This window comes from Schistocerca cancellata, chromosome 6 (genome assembly GCF_023864275.1).
Source record: "Schistocerca cancellata isolate TAMUIC-IGC-003103 chromosome 6, iqSchCanc2.1, whole genome shotgun sequence".
NCBI lineage: Eukaryota > Metazoa > Arthropoda > Insecta > Orthoptera > Acrididae > Schistocerca > Schistocerca cancellata.
Window position 1 is genome coordinate 318,455,701 of NC_064631.1, and position 21,553 is coordinate 318,477,253.

At 36.6% G+C, this 21,553-nt stretch overlaps 1 protein-coding gene across 1 annotated transcript in view; it reads right to left on the reverse strand.

Annotated features, from left to right (window-relative positions):
* Positions 1-21,553, reverse strand: part of LOC126191349 (lysosomal acid glucosylceramidase-like) — a 195,643-nt gene that overhangs the window by 88,797 nt on the left and 85,293 nt on the right. Inside the window, exons 4-5 of the mRNA XM_049932188.1 lie at positions 8,414-8,540; positions 3,270-3,423 (exon numbers count right to left, since the gene is read on the reverse strand). Coding sequence (XP_049788145.1) covers positions 3,270-3,423; positions 8,414-8,540 — 281 coding nt within the window. The remainder of the gene's footprint in view (positions 1-3,269; positions 3,424-8,413; positions 8,541-21,553) is intronic.

The window sequence follows — 21,553 nt, forward strand, 5'->3', positions numbered from 1 at the left end:
ATCATGGTGCATCCTCAAATTAATGAAATGTGAAAAGCTCAGTGCTGCACCAAACAGCCAGATGCAGTCAAGTGCACTAATATTGTACGCCTAGTTCATCTTGCATTCAACTATTAAATGATAGCCAGTAGAAGGTTTGAGTATGTATTAGTCAAATGTCTGAAGAAGAACTGGGGGCTAATTGTTTCATATCATAAGTGCCATAATTTTTTTACTTATACATTTATTATGTCATCCAATGATGGAAAAGAACAATTCTGCATCTGAGTTTTGCCAATGATACAACTAATGATAGATTCAACCCAATACCCAGGTTGGAAGATCACCAGATAACAGTTTTGGAAACTGAAGCCTGGTTAAAACACCCTCGAATCAATTAAAGAAAACACTGGAAATGCATAATTTTTTAAGTTAACTGGGTAAAATAGAGTTAACTGCATTTATGATCCATCACTACTCTACTGCAAGTTCATCATTCATAAAAAAAGTGTTACAGAAGTTAAAAATATTAACACTCTTTATAAAAGTTGATACTAAATACAAGCTCAAGAAACTTAACATAATAAATGGTAGAACAAGAAGAATCCAAAATAACAGTTTGAGAAAAGAAGTGATGATGAAATTTTACATAACTATGATGGAACCAGTAGTCACGTACAGCAGTACAGTCCTGAATCACTGTAGTTTGAGTATGGTGGTAGAAGCACAACAAACCATGTTGAAGTTCCAGCATTTTAAAAACCTTTGTCATTGTGCCAACCTACAGTTGAGATTTCTTGTATACTTTTCTTATATTAACTCAATACTGCTCTATAGCATAACTCTTCTAGGGGAATGCACCTGGGATAAAAACAATGTTTATTCTGCAGAAGCATACAGCAAAAGTATGATGTAAAATTAAAAATCGAATATCTTGCAAAACCTTCTTCAGTAAGCTTGAAATTCTTACATCCACATTACAGTACATTTACCTCCTATGGTTATTTTTGCTGGGTTTAGGATGACCTATTAAATATACAAACACAAGACTAGAAGTAATGGTGATCACTATATGTGCCACTGTCTTGGTTCAGAATGAAATTTTACATGCTGGTGAAAAGTTAACAGGTTGATGGCACACATCAAGTAGGCAACTGGAAATCTCCATGCACTCAAAATGAAAGCAAGGGGTACCTTCTTAGCTTCTCTTTCTGTAATGTAACAGGATATTTGGACTTCTGGCTAACATTAATGTTTATTTTATATACATTTTAACTTTTCCAATAAAAAGTCATCTGTTAGCCTTCTCTGTAATGTTACATAATTTCTTAGTGTGAATTGCTTGATGGAAACAGGGTCTGAGAAGTGTAAGAAGAAGGACAAATAATATTTTCAAAGTTGTTGCATTTTCCCTGGAAAATGTAAATGCAAAAAATGTGGAAAGTCAAAGGCAGGATAAGAATATTCATAAATTTAAATACTTTAAGCTCTGCAAGAACCAATATCAAGGATAGCCAATTGCTGCACGTCTTCTTGGTAAATGAGGAGACGACATGGAGAGGAAAGAGGAAGCAGACATACTGTAAGATACCAGTGAGACTCTTGTGCTGGTAAGATGTCCTGCCAAGGTGCTGAAGGAAGGTAGTATCAACAATTTAAAAGCTTATTGTAAAAGGTCCTGCACAGAGTTTAAGGTTTGTACATATTTGTGAGCATAAATAACCATTCAGATTTTTGGAAAGGAACCTTAATTATGGGAACAACAGAATTAATTATTTTCACCAACAGAAGACCCATGCCATCACTTGACTTTTGAAAACTTGTGTCTTGCTAAATATTGGCAACATGGACTCTTGTAAGAAAAGTAAAATTATAAACATGCTAGTTCCTGAACTACTCAGTATTAATTCATAAACTGACATAATATATCCAATTTTTTTTATTGAACAGTGTTTTTACAGGAAGCAACTATCACCTTGAATACGATAGATTATGAATATGAAAGTCTGTGTTCCCTGGCTTTGCCTAACTAAATCATAACTTAATGCTGAATAAAACTGAGTGATAAGGTAGGCTTCCCATTATGATAATTTCTAAAAATGAATGTGTTTACTAGTATTGATTTCCACTAGCATATATGGTGAGTAGTGAGCACCACTGAATTGATCAAAAAATGTGGCAGCATCATAAGGCAAAACTCCATTTCATTCTTCTTTACAAAACCAGTTTTACTTGTAGACAACATGTTTTCAGCTGAACACTAACTATGCTTAAATTTCAAGAGTTTCTTAAGTTTGTGATTGTATTGCATGTAGTGTAAAGTAATAGTGTAACTGATCCAAATCAAAACAGACTAAAGTCTCTACCTCCCCTTCTCACTGTCATTTTTGGAGTGCTTCAATTGGATTACTGCTAACTTGTGGTGAAAGCAAACAAAGCTGCTAAGTGCACTGAGAAATAGCTTTGTAATTAAATTAATTCTGAATTGATGCATCTATATACATGTTTGGTTTTATGTACTTCCTGCAGCACAAAAAAATTATTCTATTATTCTTTTGCCGATACTGAGTAATATGCCAACAGTACAGATCAGCCTACATTAATTAATCAGATTTAAAAAAAGGGAGTAAGAATCATAAGTAATAACCCTGAAAATTAATTTCCAATAAGTCAATAATTCTGCCCATTCTGCCCGAAAGTTTGTTAGCAGTCTGTAAATGAAGCAGTAATTATAATATTCTTCTGCAAGAAATTAATATCTTGAGAAGAAGAAGAGCCGCAGAGATATGGTACCTCACACATATGTATCACTGCAAAGGAAATCCTTCTATGGTACAACCTTAAGTCAAAGTGGCTCCTGGCACCCTGAGGCAAGCTAAACAACTGGGACTTCTGTCACATCATTGTTGTGCACAACAGTATTGCATAACTGTGTAGGTGGACTGATATTTCAAAACAAACTTGAAGTCATTATAAGCTTCTAATGATATCACAAACTCTCCAAATGCACAAATCTTGCCTGGTGATGACTGTGGCAGGATTTATTAATGTGATTATCACTAAGTAATACAGTAATGGTAAATTAGACTGAAGTGTAAGCAAACTTACTTAAGTCATTCTTACCTCTCGCAAAGCACCTGTTCGCTACAACAGGAGTGGAGCAAAGGACGAAATTTTCATTTTCAACATGAATGGTGTTTAATACTTACTGATTGAGCACTTTATGCTGAAATATGTATGAACATCAAGGGAAAAATAAAACTGAATAATTTTGTAAAAACAACTGTTACCTTAAGATTGTAGTCCTCCCATGTCAAATTAAATTTTGTAAGCTGAGTATCATTTTCATAATCATCATATGTATAGCCACGTATAGAAAAATCACATCCAGCTATTGGCACCCTTCCCATGTTCAGGCTGATACCAGAGGATGTGAAATAAGACCTGTAAATAAATTAACATAGCTGAGGCAAGAATTTTCAATGCAATTAGTTTATACAGTCTTGTGATGGTCTTTGTTTGTGTTATAATTTAAAATATTTTGCCTTTTTATTTACTAATTTAGTTTCCATTTACTTTGAGCCCTTGCATTCCTCTCATTGTGATATTTTTTTTTTTATTTCTTCATTGATATTTTTACTCATCCTTCCATCCTGACCAGTTACTCCTGTATCTGGAGTTGCCCAAACATTCTGTGTCTAGCTCCATTTCCTATTTCTCCTGCCTTATCTATTCCATAGCCTTCCACTGTGTCGTCTTGTCTGTCTATTACTGCAGTATTCTTCAAGATCCTAAGGATAGCTTGCACTAAATCCAAAGCCTTTGAATCAGATCCAATGGTGTGCATGTATCTTATAAATTAAATCAAGGAAGCAGGAAAACCCAAACACTTCTGGATGTTGTGAGGTGATTGACAAGTGGATTAGTTGTGATTAGATGAGATCTAAAAGACTTAAATACATATCTGAATATCATCTTAGTGCCGTATAATGTGACATCTCAGATCAGAGTTGCACTCTGAGATTTTAGTGTTACAATACTGACCAATATGGCAAACTTGAGAAGAAATTGTCTATCTCCATGTTGAGTAGAACTATATGCTGCACTGAAAATGGTAGGTCAGACTGACATTCAAATCTGAAATGGTCTGACACTTATCCTGTATAATCAATAGTTAATCTGCATCATGTTAATTCAAGTAAATGAAACCGATAATAATAATGTTACTGTGAATGTGATTTATTTTCAGCTCCTATGCTTAGATGATTCTTACTGTCTGATGACCACTAGCAATGGAAAAAGCTTTTTCTGATGCAGAGTTAAAACGTTATAGTGCCATATATCTTGTAATCAAACTCAATTAGCCTCTTGCATGTATCTACACTGTACTTTGATGCTTGACTATGCTTTGGTTAAAAGTATATTTTCGGTGGAGATTAATAACTTTGTGACTGGCATTTCAATGACTTGAGTAATAGTGACCAGCTGCCAACCACCATCCAATCACATTTATTTTCAATAAAAATGCTGTCAAGCTTGGTTGGCTTCATGCCAGCAACTGTGCTCCCCCCATCCCAACTCCAGCTCCCCAAAAATCTCACTGATATTGTTTTCAGGTTTCAACCAGTTTCCTATACCTAGTATTATGTGAGCTTCACTGCTTTTCAGGAGTGCTTTAAACTCAGGCACTTTCTTTGAATGCATCAGCAGTTACCCATCAGGATTTTAATACTGTAACATGCAGAAGGCATTTCTTTTGATCTTACACTGATGCTTCTGGATTTCCTACAGCTATCATTATCTGGATTGGATGGAGAGTTGCCTAACCCAAAAAACCCTTCTGTGCATCCCACTCACAGTCAGCTACCTGAGTAGCAGCCTCTGATGCGTAGCACCCATCTGACCCATTTAGGGGGACCCTATAGTTCTCGGTCCTATGGCTCAAGTCTTGGAAGTTGCAGCCTAGCTTGCCACAGAACCTTCAAAGTCTCTGGTTCAGTCTTTCCACTCAGCTCAGAACCAAAGGGCCATGATTAGTTCTGGGGACAATGCTGCAAATTGAGGACTTGTTGAAACTCCGTGTACAAGGCTAGCCTTCTCAACCTTTTCTGACAGTTGCTGGAATGTTCCAAGTATGTTCCTGGAGCCCAGATGACAGGCACCATTTGTCTCAGGGTTTACCACAGCCTACAGTTGGTTGCATCCTGTCCCTCAATGGCTGCTGGAATAGTCTCTTCAACATGTTGAATGAGGCCCCCAAGCATACACACTGAGTGACCTGATGTCCTTTCCTGTCCCTGCTGCCGTTTTCGTGAGGGGTACTATCATTTGCCAAATGTTTAAACTGTTGACAATTAATAGACCTTTACCCTTTTGCTCCTGCCTCCTCTCGACACATGATGAAACAGATTTCCCCAAAACAGGTGAACTGAGTCACACTGGCTCAGTTTCAGTTGCTGTGTAAGACAGCACCTCAAACTTGTTGGTTAGTGGGATTGATACAACACCCTGAGTCCTCCCTGGTCCCCACCCACCTTATACAGGACACCTAGATCAACCACAGAGATGTCACCCACAGTTAAGTGGATGAGAAATGATAGATCCTGTACTTTCTGCAGAGGAGTCAGGATCCACAGGAGAGGATAGTACTTGAAGTATCTCGTGAACTGGTATCACAGGCACACAAATCTTGGAAGCTTTCCCAACTGACCAATTTGCACCAGTTTCCAATCATTTGACAATAGTCAGGGTGATTTCCATCTGCTTACAAATGTCAACCAACTCATCCCATCTTCGAGAATAGAATTCAGAGTAGGGCTACATTTTGGCTGGAGAAATGTATTACAGGGCAGCGAAGAAATAACTTTAAATGAAGCCCTGGTACTGATTATCTTTTAATCTGTTGAGCTAAAAAGTTGATGATTACTTATAAGAATTAAAGCAAATACATAAAATGAGATTTCTGTTAAGGGAACACAAAAAACTGTGGTAAAAATTACCAGTTTCCTAAAACATTTTGAGGTTAATTATACTTGTTATAAAACTTAAAAACAGAGTTAATTTATGATAAATGTGGGTAATATATAAAGGCTACTTCCTTTAATGAAAACTAGAGGTAATTCAATATGTCAGCTACAGTATCTGCTACATTAACAATGACAAGCCCTGATTTACTGCAAATTACTCATAGATTATTCACGGGACAATAGTAGCTACTGAAAATTCTCAAGAAAGTACATTTATTTGCATTGATATACAAGGAAGTTCAGGGGTGATGTATTCTTCAGCAGTAACTGTGAACCACAAACACTGATCTGCTATGAAATAAGTTATGTAACCAAGGAACTCACAATGATAACTTATGAAACTACAGTCTTGTAAGTACCTGAAAATTCTCAAAAATAATCTATTTCTCACTTAATTATACAATGAAATTAGACAATGATTGCTTTGAATGAGGACAGGTCTACTGTTCTCAAAAATTTTAAAAGATCACAAGTAAGTTTAAGCATACAATTGGTGGTAACAGTATGAATTTATTGTGGCACTCTTGAATGTTTCAAATTTCACACTATATCACAGTACAAATGGGTATTGATACAATCAATGAAAAAATATGCAGATCTGCTAATAATTGCTAAGATTTGCTAATAATCATAAAATAATGCTGGAGCATTAATGACAGAGAGAGAGAAAGTTTGGGATAAAAAAAAACACTATGTCAGGATACAGGAGGAATGGCATATAAAATGACAGGAGATGAAGGGTGACATCAATACAGGGGAAGTGGGCAACTTAGGTTAAAACTAATAAAGGTACCGGTCAGGATTATTGTGAGACCAAAGGATGACCTGTAGGGAGTGTTTCCACCTGGACTCAAAGCATCTTCTGAATTTTTGGTGTTGTTTTGTGCAATGTATTCAGTAACTAGGTGGATGGTTTCGCAGTTTGCCACAGTTTGAAAATGGCTAATATGACTATGCAGCTGGTTTGTTATCGTAGTCATATTAAATGCCATATGGCAATCACAGCACAGCTACAGATACAAATAAATCCTTGGTAGCAGACATAATGTCAATGAATATATATGCATGAAGGTAAATGATTTCCAATCCAGATGACAGAAGAAATTTTCACCACTAGAAACAGACTGTCAAGAGTTGGAAATATTGTGACACATAGCTCCCAATAACAAGAATGTGTGAAGTTGTATCTTAATTCCTCTTTTATTTATTTATTTACTTGACCTGTGGGCATTTTGCACAGTAATATTGGTTTATCAAGGATGTTTCAGAAATTGCTGTGTATTTTTTGTTTTTACTGATTCAATTTTTATTTACTCCAGTAGGATTAAAAGGTGTACAGCAATTAAATGTAATTATGACTCATCATAAATATAAACATTCAGCATTGTATATTTTTTAAAGGTCTGAACTTGTTTAATGAGGATATTTCATTGCCACAATTTAATCATAATGTTCAGACATATCATTTATTAAAGAGCTCATATCTACTTCATTGAAGACAGTTGGATTCTGAATAGATTAGCAGTCACTATTAGGTAATGTACTTCTGTTTCCGTTGAGTGTGTAACCACGAGGAACAAACTTAAGCTAGACTTCAGTACATGTAAATCCCCTCAGACCGCATTATACAAGATGATATGGATATTGAAACCATAATATTCAGTACCTTCCCAGTTATTTCTACTAAGTCTCAGTAGCACTCTAACTACCTGGTGAAGGTAAAAATGTTTTATACAGAGGTCTGTTAACTATAAGAACCACTACCTCACATGTCACCAAGTACATTACTGCACAAAAGCACTCAAAGGGCTGTTCAGTGGAGTACTGGATTAATTCTTTGACCTCAAACTTGATTCCTCCTTTGTGTATATAACCAGACCCTCTACCCTTATATTGTCACTGCAGTGATGTTCCAGTGGCTTGCATCAGTCAGGGGACACCAGTTTGGTTTCTGTGACTTCTGCATAATTCTTTGTTATGGGTAACACATTTTTAGAAATATCTTTAGATTTTTTTAATTTCCCATAGTTATTTACTATTTGTTATTTAACAAGCTTCCCAGGTTTTGATGAAAAAGGCCAAATGTATTTTGATTGTTACCCTCTGTGCTCTCCAAGTTCCCACAGTTTTATCACTAATTGCTGTTACTGGTCATATCACCATTCAGCAGTTACATCTGTAAGAAACATTTACTCTAAAAAGGACCCTGGGGGAATTAATGGAAATGAAATTGACTAGATAGGCAGTCCATATAAATATTCTGAATATAGTCTTATATAAATTTTAACAACAGACTGTGTAAGTGGAATCTACTACATTGTTATCTTCACAAAGAATATGGTCCATAAAATATGGATATAAGTAACAAATAAATGTATTTAAATAATTCCAACATTAGCTATTATTACCTCATGAGATTTTGTTGAGCATCTGGTGAAAGGGAAAATACATTAATCCCAGCAGAGTCAGTAAATGCAGTTCCAAAGCCCTTGACAGTTTGATATTTAGTACCTCTATCAACTTGCAGTGTCAGACCTACAAGTAAAATAAAATGTGAGAGTGCTTAAGTAGGTAAGTACATTAATTTTTCACGAAAATCTGTAGCTAATATTACTTAGATGCCTAATGTGCCTAAAATACAAATAACCTCAAATTTTGCAAAAACAGATGTAATGTCTGATGGGAAAACAGCAATCAGTGATTTTATAATGTTACTTATAGTCCGTCTTGATTGCAAATTTTTTTTTATTCATATGACCGATTTTGGTTCATTCAGAACCATCTTTGGATCTGTAACAATAATGATATTAATTTACTATTTCACAGAGGCAACTCTTTTTCATCCTATTTTATGTGACGCAGCACGCGAAGGTTGCTGCATTTGGATGCGTTACTCCTGTAACTGAAATATCAGATACGTTCTGGAACATTTGATGTTGATTAGATAGGATGAAAATGAGTTGCTTCCATGAAATAGTAAATTAATATCATTATTGTTACAGATCTGAAGATGGTTCTGAATGAACCGAAACCGGTCATATGAAAAAAAAAAAAAAAAAAAAAAAAAAAGAAAAATGCAATCAAGACGGATTATAAGTAACATTATAAAACCTCAAATTTGTCAGTCCAATGTTTCTCAACAGCAATAAATATAGTAAAAAAAGGACAAATAATTCACATTAATGTATGCTTTTGTAGCCACTGTTTGTATACAAAATTTCTTTTCAGTACTGAAACACCACATATGGTTAGTACTAATCAACCTTTCAGGCTGTTGCAAGGGTCATTCTTGAGTGGTATTTGAAACAGTAAGCTCAAGAAATCTCCAAATGCACCACAACTGTTCAACTAATCATCTGGAACTTGCTTTCCCTGATTATTTTTTACTTATTTGTAGTTAAATACTTCAGATTATCTATTTAATATTGTGAAGTTTGTAATGTAGAAGAATGGGACAGTATAAAATGAACAGAACGATACCATATATTCTGGAGATTGTGATACTATCATGCATTCTTTACATGAAGTCATAAACATGTAGAACTTTCATTTGTATTGTCTTACACTTACTATGTCTATGAAAGCCAATTAACTTATGATGAAATTAGGTGCATTATATACAAAAGCAATTGATTTATGGAAGCAGTGTACTGCAAAATCAGAACAAGTCAGACCAAATGTAAATACAGTCTGAGAATATTCTATGTAAGAATAAGGAAAAAAGCACTAGTAATAAAGATAGAGCTCAATGCAAAGATATCAGCATCATGTCAGTATCAAAATTCATGGTGTAATTCCAAAGTAATTAAAGGATGTAGTCAGTCTATTGTTATCATGAATATTTCATGTAATTTTGATGTAAAAACTGGTTTATTTCAACATACTAATTATGCCAAACTTGTTATCAACATTTGTCAAATTAAATCCTGTAATAAATGTTATGAAAGCATATGAATTTCAATTTTTGTTGTTGTTGTTGTGGTCTTCAGTCCTGAGACTGGTTTGATGCAGCTCTCCATGCTACTCTATCCTGTGCAAGCTTCTTCTTCTCCCAGTACCTACTGCAACCTACATCCTTCTGAATCTGCTTAGTGTATTCATCTCTTGGTCTCCCTCTGCGATATTTACCCTCCACGCTGCCCTCCAATACTAAACTGGTGATCCCTTGATGCCTCAGAACATGTCCTACCAACCGATCCCTTCTTCTAGTCAAGTTGTGCCACAAACTCCGCTTCTCCCCTATTCTATTCAATACCTCCTCATTAGTTACGTGATGTATCCATCTAATCATCAGCATTCTTCTGTAGCACCACATTTTGAAAGCTTCTATTCTCTTCTTGTCCAAACTATTTATCATCCATGTTTCACTTCCATACATGGCTACACTCCATACAAATACTTTCAGAAACGACTTCCTGATGCTTAAACCTATACTCGATGTTAACAAATTTCTCTTCTTCAGAAATGCTTTCCTTGCCATTGCCAGTCTACTTCGACCATCATCAGTTATTTTGCTTCCCAAATAGTGGAACTCCTTTACTACTTTAAGTGTCTCATTTCCTAATCTAATTCCCTCAGCATCACCCGATTTAATTCGACTACATTCCATTATCATTGTTTTGCTTTTGTTCATGTTCATCTTATATCCTCCTTTCAAGACACTGTCCATTCCGTTCAACTGCTCTTCCAAGTCTTTTGCTGTCTCTGACATAATTACAATGTCATCGGTGAACCTCAAAGTTTTTATTTCTTCTCCATGAATTTTAATACCTACTCCAAATTTTTCTTTTGTTTCCTTCACTGCTTGCTCAATATAGAGATTGAATAACATCGGGGAGAGGGTACAACCCTGTCTCACTCCCTTACCAACCACTGCTTCCCTCTCATGTCCTTCGACTCTTATAACTGCCATATGGTTTCAGTACAAATTGTAAATAGCCTTTCGCTCCCTGTATTTTACCCCTGCCACCTTCAGAATCTGAAAGAGAGTATTCCAGTCAGCATTGTCAAAAGCTTTCTCTAAGTCTACAAATGCTAGGAATGTAGGTTTGCCTTTCCTTAATCTAGCTTCTAAGATAAGTCGTAGGATCAGTATCGCCTCACGTGTTCCGATATTTCTACGGAATCCAAACTGATCTTCCCCCAGGTCGGCTTCTACTAGTTCTCCATTCATCTGTAAAGAATTTGTGTTAGTGTTTTGCAGCCGTAACTTATTAAACTGATAGTTTGGTAATTTTCACATCTGTCAACACCTGCTTTCTTTGGGATTGGAATTATTATATTCTTCTTGAAGTCTGAGGGTATTTCACCTGTCTCATACATCTTGCTCACCAGATGGTTGAGTTTTGTTAGGACTGGCTCTCCCAAGGCTGTCAGTAGTTCTAATGGAATGTTGTCTACTCCTGGAGCTTTGGTTCGACTCAGGTCTTTCAGTGCTCTGTCAAACTCTTCACGCAGTATCATCTTCATCTACATTCTCTTCCATTTCCATAATATTGTCCTCAAGTACATCGCCCTTGTATAGACCCTCTATATACTGCTTCGCACCTTTCTGCTTTCCCTTCTTTGCTTAAAATTGGGTTTCCATCTGAGCTCTTGATATTCATTCAAGTGGTTCTCTTTTCTCCAAAGGTCTCTTTAATTTTCCTGTAGGCAGTATCTATCTTACCCCTAGTGAGATAAGCCTTTACATCCTTACATTTGTCCTCTAGCAATCCCTGCTTAGCCATTTTCCACTTCCTGTCAATCTCATTTTTGGGACATTTGTATTCCTTTTTGCCTGCTTCATTTACTGCATTTTTATATTTTCTCCTTTCATCAATTAAATTCAATATTTCTTGTTATCCAAGGATTTCTACTAGTCCTCGTCTTTTTACCTACTTGATCCTCTGCTGCCTTCACCAATTCATCCCTCAAAGCTACCCATTCTTCTTCAACTGTATTTCATTCCCCCATTCCTGTCAATTGTTACCTTATGCTCTCCCTGAAACTCTGTACAACCTCTGGTTTAGTCAGTTTATCCAGGTCCCATCTCCTTAAATTCCCACTTTTTTGCAGTTTCTTCAGTTTTAATCTACAATTCATAACCAATAGATTGTGGTCAGAGTCCACATCAGCCCCTGGAAATGTCTTACAGTTTAAAACCTGGTTCCTAAATCTCTGTCTTACCATTATATAATCTATCTGAAACCTGTCAGTATCACCAGGCTTCTTCCATGTATACAATCTTCTTTTATGATTCTTGAACCAAGTGTTAGCTATGATTAGGTTGTGCTCTGTGCAAAATTCTACCAGGCGGCTTCCTCTTTCGTTTCTTACCCCCAATCCATATTCACCTACTACGTTTCCTTCTCTCCCTTTTCCTACTGATGAATTCCAGTCACCCACGACTATTAAATTTTCGTCTCCCTTCACTATCTGAATAATTTCTTTTATTTCATCATACATTTCTCCAATTTCTTCGTCATCTGCTGAGCTAGTAGGCATATAAACTTGTACTACTGTGGTAGGCGTGGGCTTCATATCTATCTTGGCCACAATAATGCGTTCACTATGCTGCCTGTAGTAGCTTACCCGCATTCCTATTTTCCTATTCATTATTAAACCTACTCCTGCATTACCACTATTTGATTTTGTGTTTATAACCCTGTAGTCACCTGACCAGAAGTCTTGTTCCTCCTGCCACCAAACTACACTGATTCCCACTATATCTAACTTTAACCTATCCATTTCCCTTTTTAAATTTTCTAACCTACCTGCCCGATTAAGGGATCTGACATTCCACGCTCCGATCCGTAGAACGCCAGTTTTCTTTCTCCTGATAACGACATCCTCTTGAGTAGTCCCCACCCGGAGATCCGAATGGGGGACTATTTTACCTCCAGAATGTTTTAACCAAGAGGACACCATCATCATTTAACCATACAGTAAAGCTGCATGCCCTCGGGAAAAATTACGGACATAGTTTCCCTTGCTTTCAGCTGTTCACAGTACCAGCACAGCAAGGCCGTTTTGGTTAGTGTTACAAGGCCAGATCAGTCAATCATCCAGACTGTTGTTACTGCAACTACTGAAAAGGCTGCTGCCCCTCTTCAGGAACCACATGTTTGTCTGGCCTCTCAACAGATACCCCTCCGTTGTGGTTGGACCTACGATACGGCTATCTGTATCACTGAGGCATGCAAGCCTCCCCACCAACGGCAAGGTCCATGGTTTATGAGGAATTTCAATTGTAAGTTTAATTCCATACAGTTCAAATAATACATAGAAAGCGTTGGTAATTGTTGGATATTATATAAGCACCAGTGGCAGTAGCTATGAGAGAGCAGTCAGTGTTGTGTTAGTCCTGAGTAAGTATTGCAGATAGTTTTGAGACAGTATTGTGTCAGTCCAAGATGAGAAATTTGTGTATGTATTTGTAGAAATAAATACAGTGAAGTGCCAAAGAAACTGGTATAGGCATACACATTCAAATACAGAGATATGTAAACAGGCAGAATATGACACTGCAGTCGGCAACGCCTATGTAAGACAACAAGTGTCTGGCACAGTTGTTAAATTGATTACTGCTGCTACAATGGCAGGTTATCAGAATTTAAGTGAGTTTGAATGTGGTGTTATAGTTGGTGCACAAGCGATGGGGCACAGCGTCTCCAAGGTAGTGATGAAGTGGGGATTTTTCTGTATGACCATTTCATCAGGAAACTGGTAAAACATCAAATCTCCAACATCACTGCAGCCAGAGAAAAATCCTGCACGAATGGGACCTATGAAGACTGAAGAGAATTGTTCAACAGGACAGCAGAGCAACCCTTCTGCAAATTGCTGCAGATTTCAGTGTGGGGTTATCAACAAGTGTTAGCATGCAAACAATTCAATGAAACATCATCAATATGGGCTTTTGGAGGAGAAGGCCCACTCACGTACCCTTGATGACTGCACAGCATGAAGCTTTATGTTTCACCTGGGACTGTCAACACCGATCTGGGACTGTTGATGACTGGAAACATGTTGCCTGGTTGGAAGAGCCTTGTTTCAAACTGGATCAAGCAGATGGATATGTACAGGTATGGAGACAAACTCACGAATCAATGGACTCTGCATGTTGGCAGGGGACTGTTCGAGGTGGTGGAGGTTCTGTAATGGTGTGGGGTGTGTGCAGTTGGAGTGATATGGGCCCCTGATATTTCTAGATATGACTCTGACAGGTGACATGTATGTAAGCATCCTGTCTGATCACCTGCATCCATTCATACCCATTGTGCATTCCAGCAGAGTTCGTCAATTCCAGCAGGACAATGCGATACCCCACACATCCATAATTGCTACATAGTGGCTCCAGGAACACTTTTCTGAGTTTAAACACTTCCACTGTCCACCAAACTCCTCAGACATGAACATTATTGAGTGTATCTGGGATGCCTTGCAATGTGCTGTCCAGAAGAGATCTCCTCCCCCTCATACTCTTACAGATTTATGGACAGCCCTGCAGGATTCATGGTGTCAGTTCCCTCTAGCACTACTTCAGACATTAGTCGAGTCCATGACATCTTGTGTTGCGGCACTTCTGCGTGCTCGTGGGGGACCTACGTGAGATTAGGCAGGTGTACCAGTTCCTTTGACTCTTCAGTGTAGGTGAAAGATTAATTCCAATGTGTCAGCCAGTATTAAAAAAACTGTCTTGATAATGCTATATGTGGATACCAGGTATCTTGCAAAAGGAAAGGGTGTCTATTTACAGAAAAGCTAAATCACCCATTAGACAAAAAGCAGATACAAAAATTGAGTATTAAAGACTATTTCCAGAAGTATCAAAATCTTACAATACAATGGAGTGAAGCTAGTATGCTATGCCAAAAGGATGAACATATGTTTTGAGAATCAGAACAAAAACAAAATTGTATTGAATGATCAGGCTATCAGTAACTGCATTACCAGCAGAGAATATGACTACACAAACTGACAAAGTAAAACAAAGTAAATGACTAGAGTAAATCACGTGGATCATCAACATCAAGGACAACAACAAAAAATATTAACACTATAATAATTAATATTTCTATGTGGAGTTGCAGAAACAGAAACATATGCATCATTTTTATTATTGCTGTGTTAGGCAAAACCATTCAGTACAGGAAGTCAAATTGAAGAAGCTAATCAATTTTTATCTCATTATTACAAGAAATTCTTTGAAGAACTCGCAAGGTTTTTGATAAGAATCTGATGAACTTAGTAACAATTTAAAACAATTAAAATTGATTTCAGTTAAGACTTCACTGGTAAAATAGGGGCAGTAACAAGCAAACTACATAACAGTGTAGAGAAAACAAAAAGAGATCTAAGTAACAGTTCAGGACAGTTGAAGAGTGGGGATAAACTTGATATTACAAATAATGAAATAAAAAATTTGAGGAATGAGGTGTCAAACTTTAGCAACCAGCTCACAGAACTAAAGAAGATCTTGCAGTAGTCAGAGCACAACAATTGGGTGATCAGAGTAGTTTTGTTGAGAATAGTATTGCAAAGCAGAATTAATAGATAAATGACGTTGAAAAATTTGTATTGTTGAAAATGAAAAACAAAAATGTAATTTTCAATGTAGAAGGGTTGACAGTTGTGGATCTTTATCAACAAACTGTTAAATATGTCAGAAAATGAATTAGAGATTTTACTGATGTTGTACCCATATTTTACGCAAATGTCCAGAAAAGTAGAGGTAATATGAATGAAAAGTAAGTAAAATATCACAAAAGAAAAGCAAAAAGAAAATACCTGAGTAAATGTGAATTATTAGCAAACATGAATGTCAACTATTTTTTGAACAAAGATACTGCAGGTCTTTTAAACATAATTAAGACTGTTGTTGTTGTTGTTGTGGTGGTCTTCAGTCCTGAGACTGGTTTGATGCAGCTCTCCATGCTACTCTATCCTGTGCAAGCTTCTTCATCTCCCAGTACCTACTGCAACCTACATCCTTCTGAATCTGCTTAGTGTATTCATCTCTTGGTCTCCCTCTACGATTTTTACCCTCCACACTGCCCTCCAGTACTAAATTGGTGATCCCTTGATGCCTTAGAACATGTCCTACCAACAGATCCCTTCTTCTTGTCAAGTTGTGCCACAAACTCCTCTTCTCCCCAATTCTGTTCAATACTTCCTCATTAGTTCTAGAATTTGTAGACTTAGAGAAAGCTTTTGACAATGTTGACTGGAATACTCTCTTTCAAATTCTAAAGGTGGCAGGGGTAAAATACAGGGAGCGAAAGGCTATTTACAATTTGTACAGAAACCAGATGGCAGTCATAAGAGTTGAGGGACATGAAAGGGAAGCAGTGGTTGGGAAGGGAGTAAGACAGGGTTGTAGCCTCTCCCCGACGTTATTCAATCTTTATATTGAGCAAGCAGTAAAGGAAACAAAAGAAAAATTCAGAGTAGGTATTAAAATCCATGGACTATAGACTGAAATGTTATTTGAAACACAAGCTGTCATGAAAACGTTTATTTGATTAAAAGAATGACAAAGCTAATAATGTTACCTTGGGAATTTGAAAATGTTATGTGTTTGTTAAGTGCAAAACTGAGTAGTAGCTATGTAGTGGGCAGTGATAATAAGAAATATTTAAAGTAAAATGCATATTCTATACCATTTTTTTTAATTTTTCAATGTGTTTGTGTAATGGCAAATCAAAACACGTGCACTCAAACATATTTATGTCAGAAGTAGATGTGGATGTTTCAAAAAAAGTGATAATTTTGTACACCTTAGCTTCAAAGCATTGAAGGCACTGTACACTCATTTGTATACTATGTGACTGGTGAACACAGAGCCCCAGCTATTGTGGTGTACTTTTCTAAAATGTCAGATTTCTGTGCCACATTCATTCTTTGATTAATTTGTAAATTGTTCAAGTTATCTTCTACTATCTTGCTGTCTTTCCTTAGTAGGTACTATGTGCACATTTTTAGCATTTTCAAGTGTATTTTCATGGCAGAATTAATGCATTCTTTGTGTATTATTTGTCTAAGAGTTAAGAATTTTTCTTACATTGTTGGAATGAACTTTGTGTACAGTTGGTTTAAACTGAGAATATTTGAAATATGGTTACACTAATGGTATTTTACACTGCCATGACTGAAAAATATATTTACATTTACACTTGTATAGTAAATAAATTATCTTGCATTTTGAGAAGGTTTATTTTTTTTGTTGTTTCTGAGGAAAAATCTTTTTACATTTAATGACAGTTGGGGTGTTTAAGTTTTTGTGCTGTCTTATTTTACAGACATTGAATAAACATTGATTTTGGATCTATTTGGTGGACTTTTGTGCTATATTTGTTACTATAAAGACAAGAAGTCAGACTTATTGGCTTGTTACACTCATTTTCAAGATCTGCCACCAGTATTTGAATATAAATATTAGAATGAAGGCACTGGTAAGGATTTAATTATGAGAAAAGAATATTGAGTTTGTCTGTTATCTCGAACACATTTTATTGTGAAAGATGCTTGGAGTGAGCAGTTTATTTATCAGATCACATATTATTTTTTGAAACTGTGATAGGTGAGATCATGATGAAATCATCATTCATTCATTCATTCATTGGTCCATTTGATTCATTACATACTTAAACAGTACATTGAAAATAGGACAAGTCAAAGTTTTGAAAGGAGCAGAAACACACACACACACACACGCACACACACACACACACACACACACACACACAGAGAGAGAGAGAGAGAGAGAGAGAGAGAGAGAGAGAGCATGACAAAATTAATTACAGATAACAATTATAAATTACAAGTGACAAATATAGCAATTTGAATTTAACCATTATTACATAATCATTGTTTACAATGCTATTTTTTGTAATTTAAAAATTCTTTTGCAGAGTAAAAACATTTTTCCACCACTAGAAATGACTTAAGATTATACTTAAAAGAAATCTTATGTTGCTGCGATTTTAAATCACTGGGTAAGCTGTTATATAGCTGAACTGCTATCTGTGATACACTTTTTTGGTACAGTGCTGTTCTACACTGTGACATGTGGATATTATTTGTGTTTCTTGTGTTGTGACTGTGTATATGCTTATTTTGTTGAAGATATCCAGTTTGGTTTAAAAGATACTCATTTGCGAACAGGATACACTCATATATGTAAAGGCTCGGTAGGCTCATTATTTTCATCTGGATGAAATGTGGTCTACATGTTTCCAGTTTTCTAAAGGTTGCAGATAGCCCTGACTGCTCTTTTCTGCATCCTAAAGATCTTTATGCTGGTGGCTGAATTTCCCCAGAAGATTAGCCCATATCGAAGTAGTGAATGGAAGTATGCATAAAATGCCTTAATAACTGTTGACTTGCTTGCAGTTTTATTTAACACACGCAGAGCGTAACAAGCTTTTGAAAGTTTTTTCTAAACTTCTTTTATATGACAGTCCCATTTTAAATTATCTTGTATCCATAGGCCTAGAACCTCAGTGTCAGTAACCAAGTGCAGTAACGTGGCATAAGTGGTGAAATTTTATGAGTAAACTGCACTAATGTTTGAAATATGTTGGAGAAAGGGTTCTGTCATTTTTGAAAGTGTTGATCATGTGCTGGATGATTAGGATTTGGGAACTGATACACTATGGTCATAATATTTTATACTATAGAGACAGCATGTTTAGCATTTATGTTGAAATGTGAGGAAGTGCCTGCAAGTATTAAGATGTTACACTGAGATATATCTATATGTGCTGTGATGATGAAGTGTAGGAGTTTTCTTCATGTTTTGATGAGATACTGATGAAGTATACAGTGTACTATAGTGTCAGTATTATGAAAAGAATAGAATGCCAATTTCCATATAAAGCAGCTATTAAGTTACAAACAGGTTCAATGAAAAGACTGCAACACATGTGAGCTTTTGACAAAAAACCTCCTTCTAAAGTAGAAAACACACACATACACATTCATATAAGCACAACTTACATATATAACCACTGCCTCTAGCCGCTGAGATGGGACTGAGAGCAACTCCACCTTATGAGAGAAACAATATGGGTGGTGGGGCTAAGGAGGAGGTGCGGAGGGGAAGGATAGCAAAGGGGTGGGGGAGGGTGTAGTGTCACTTGTGGGAGCATGTAGGAAGGTAGTGGGGATGGGCAAGGGCTCTTAGGTCAAGTTGGGAGGTTTTGAGTGGGGAGTTGTGGTAGCTGAAAGCGGAGGAGATGACAGGAAAGAAAGGGACTAGTGGATTCATTAGTGGAATAGAAACCTGTGTAGTGCTGGAGTGGGAGCAGGGAAAAGGATAAGTGGGTGAAGGACAAGGACCAATGAAGGTTGAGACCAGGGTAGTTACAGGAAGGTAGGATACATTGTGGGAGAGTTCCCACCTGTGCAATTCAGAAAAGCTGGTGTCGGTAGGAACAATTCAGATGGTACAGGCTGTGATGCAGCCATTGAAGTGAAGCACATTGTGTTGGGCAGCAGGTTTAGCAACTGGGTGGTCCAGCTGTCTCTTGGGCACAGTTTGTAGATGATCACTAATGCAGACAGGCAGCTTGTTGTTTGCCATGCCCATGTAGAATGAGTTGGAAGTGGATCACAGCACATGGCTCACACTTGGCAGGATTTCTTACTGACATCTGTCATGCAACTGGACACTACAATATGAGTTACATACTACCGTGTTCCTGCAATGCTCATTCTGGTCAGAGGATCCATCTCCACCACTCAGAGACGATAAATCTCAAAAAACAAAACCACAGCCCATTATGGTCATAGCACATTAACTTTCTGAACATGCCTTGTATACAACTGAAAATTGGTGGTATGGTGCACTGTGGCTTGGTGTGACTAATTTGTGAGTGTCCCCAGAACAAAATTAATCTTAATGCACTCAACCCAAATGGCCCAGTTGTGTGGGGCAACCTTAAACATCTGACATTATCGTCCAACATTTCCTTCACTCAGTACTGTACGCTCATACACTAAGCACAGTTCTTTGTGAATTTGAGCAACTATAGATCAGTTGGCACATAAAAACTGGGTCATTCTGCAGCTGGTGAGAGCAGCAACTTTTGAAGCCACTATTGTTTGTTCTCACCCACAGTCAAATGACTACTAGAGCTAACAATAACTCATATGTATTTATATACAATCAATACATAATGCTGCATATAGACAACTTTGTTCTGAGCTGCGAACATTTAAGTGTAAGTGAACAGTCCTTACTTTCAGAGTACACTTCATTCCTCTAATTCATGATTCGTCACTGTGCCAGCTCAAGAAGTGAATAAATTTATTAGTAGCTTTGCTAAAAAATTTTGGATTGCTTGTCCATAAGCTACTGTTTAATATACTGCAAATTATACTGTTTGCTGTCTTGCTTATGAGGGACACAATCTACCCATATCATGGCTTGAACTATTTTGTAGAGCAAATCATCTTACTAAGTGATGTGGTTAACAAGATAAACAGACTGTTCTGAGACTGCTCTGTCATATTGGCACTTATGATTGAGAATAACAGTTTTCTCAGTTCATTTTTGTTGAATGCTAGATGCAGATGCAGTTGTAAATGTATGTGTAAGCATAGTTGTGTAGCTCTGTTTCATTTTGTTTACATTGAATAAGAATTTTATATTAGAATTTTGTAGTCATTCAGAGACCATGAACCACTCTAGGAAGTGAAGCTAAGGCCACAGTTGCCATTTATATTAAGAAGTAATACAAAATATATCCTCCAGTTCTGCAGTGATAGTATTTTGAACCTTGTGGTGTAGAAATAGAATTGATGGGAACTTCATAGTAATAGTCATGGTACACTGGGCTCCATCTGATGATTTTAAATTATTTATGAAAGAGTTATATTCATTATTAAAGTTTCTAACTTCTAAACAGAATCACATACCATAATATTAAGTGGACATTTTGATTTAAATGCTCTGAGTAAATCTACTATACAGTTACACTCAAGTACCTTGTCATTTCATGTAATCTAGCTCTCCCTCATACAGTTTATACCAAAAGTTATGGTAATCCACAGTGCTGCTATTGAAATGTCTATAGAGAAATAACGACTGCAAAATAAATTGTGAAAATACTTGCAGTACAACTATAAGACTAATGAATGAAAAAGGAATTGAGATCTAGTAAAAGAGAAACTATTTGTATTAGCATACTGTAAATCAGTGCACAATCAACTTGGTGTCAATGAAAAATGTAACACATTCTGTAAAGAAACCTACAGTTCCCAAGTAAAGTGTAACAAAATAAGTTTAATAACTTACAATTCCTGTTTTTTACATTTATTATTTGCAAATATTTGTGAGGATAAGGAGAACAAATGAAATTCCTGCTAAACATAACAATTTATTTTCCACAGTGGAACTTCTGGACAAAGTGGCATTCATAAGTTGGTTTCAATTGCTTATCAGTCACTTGTCTGTGGTGGGGTTGAGGTGGAAAACCAACTGGAGGGATATTGCTTGCAACAGATCACCACAAATCCTTGCTTGGGGATGGAGACCTTTATATGTGGAATATTTATTGCTG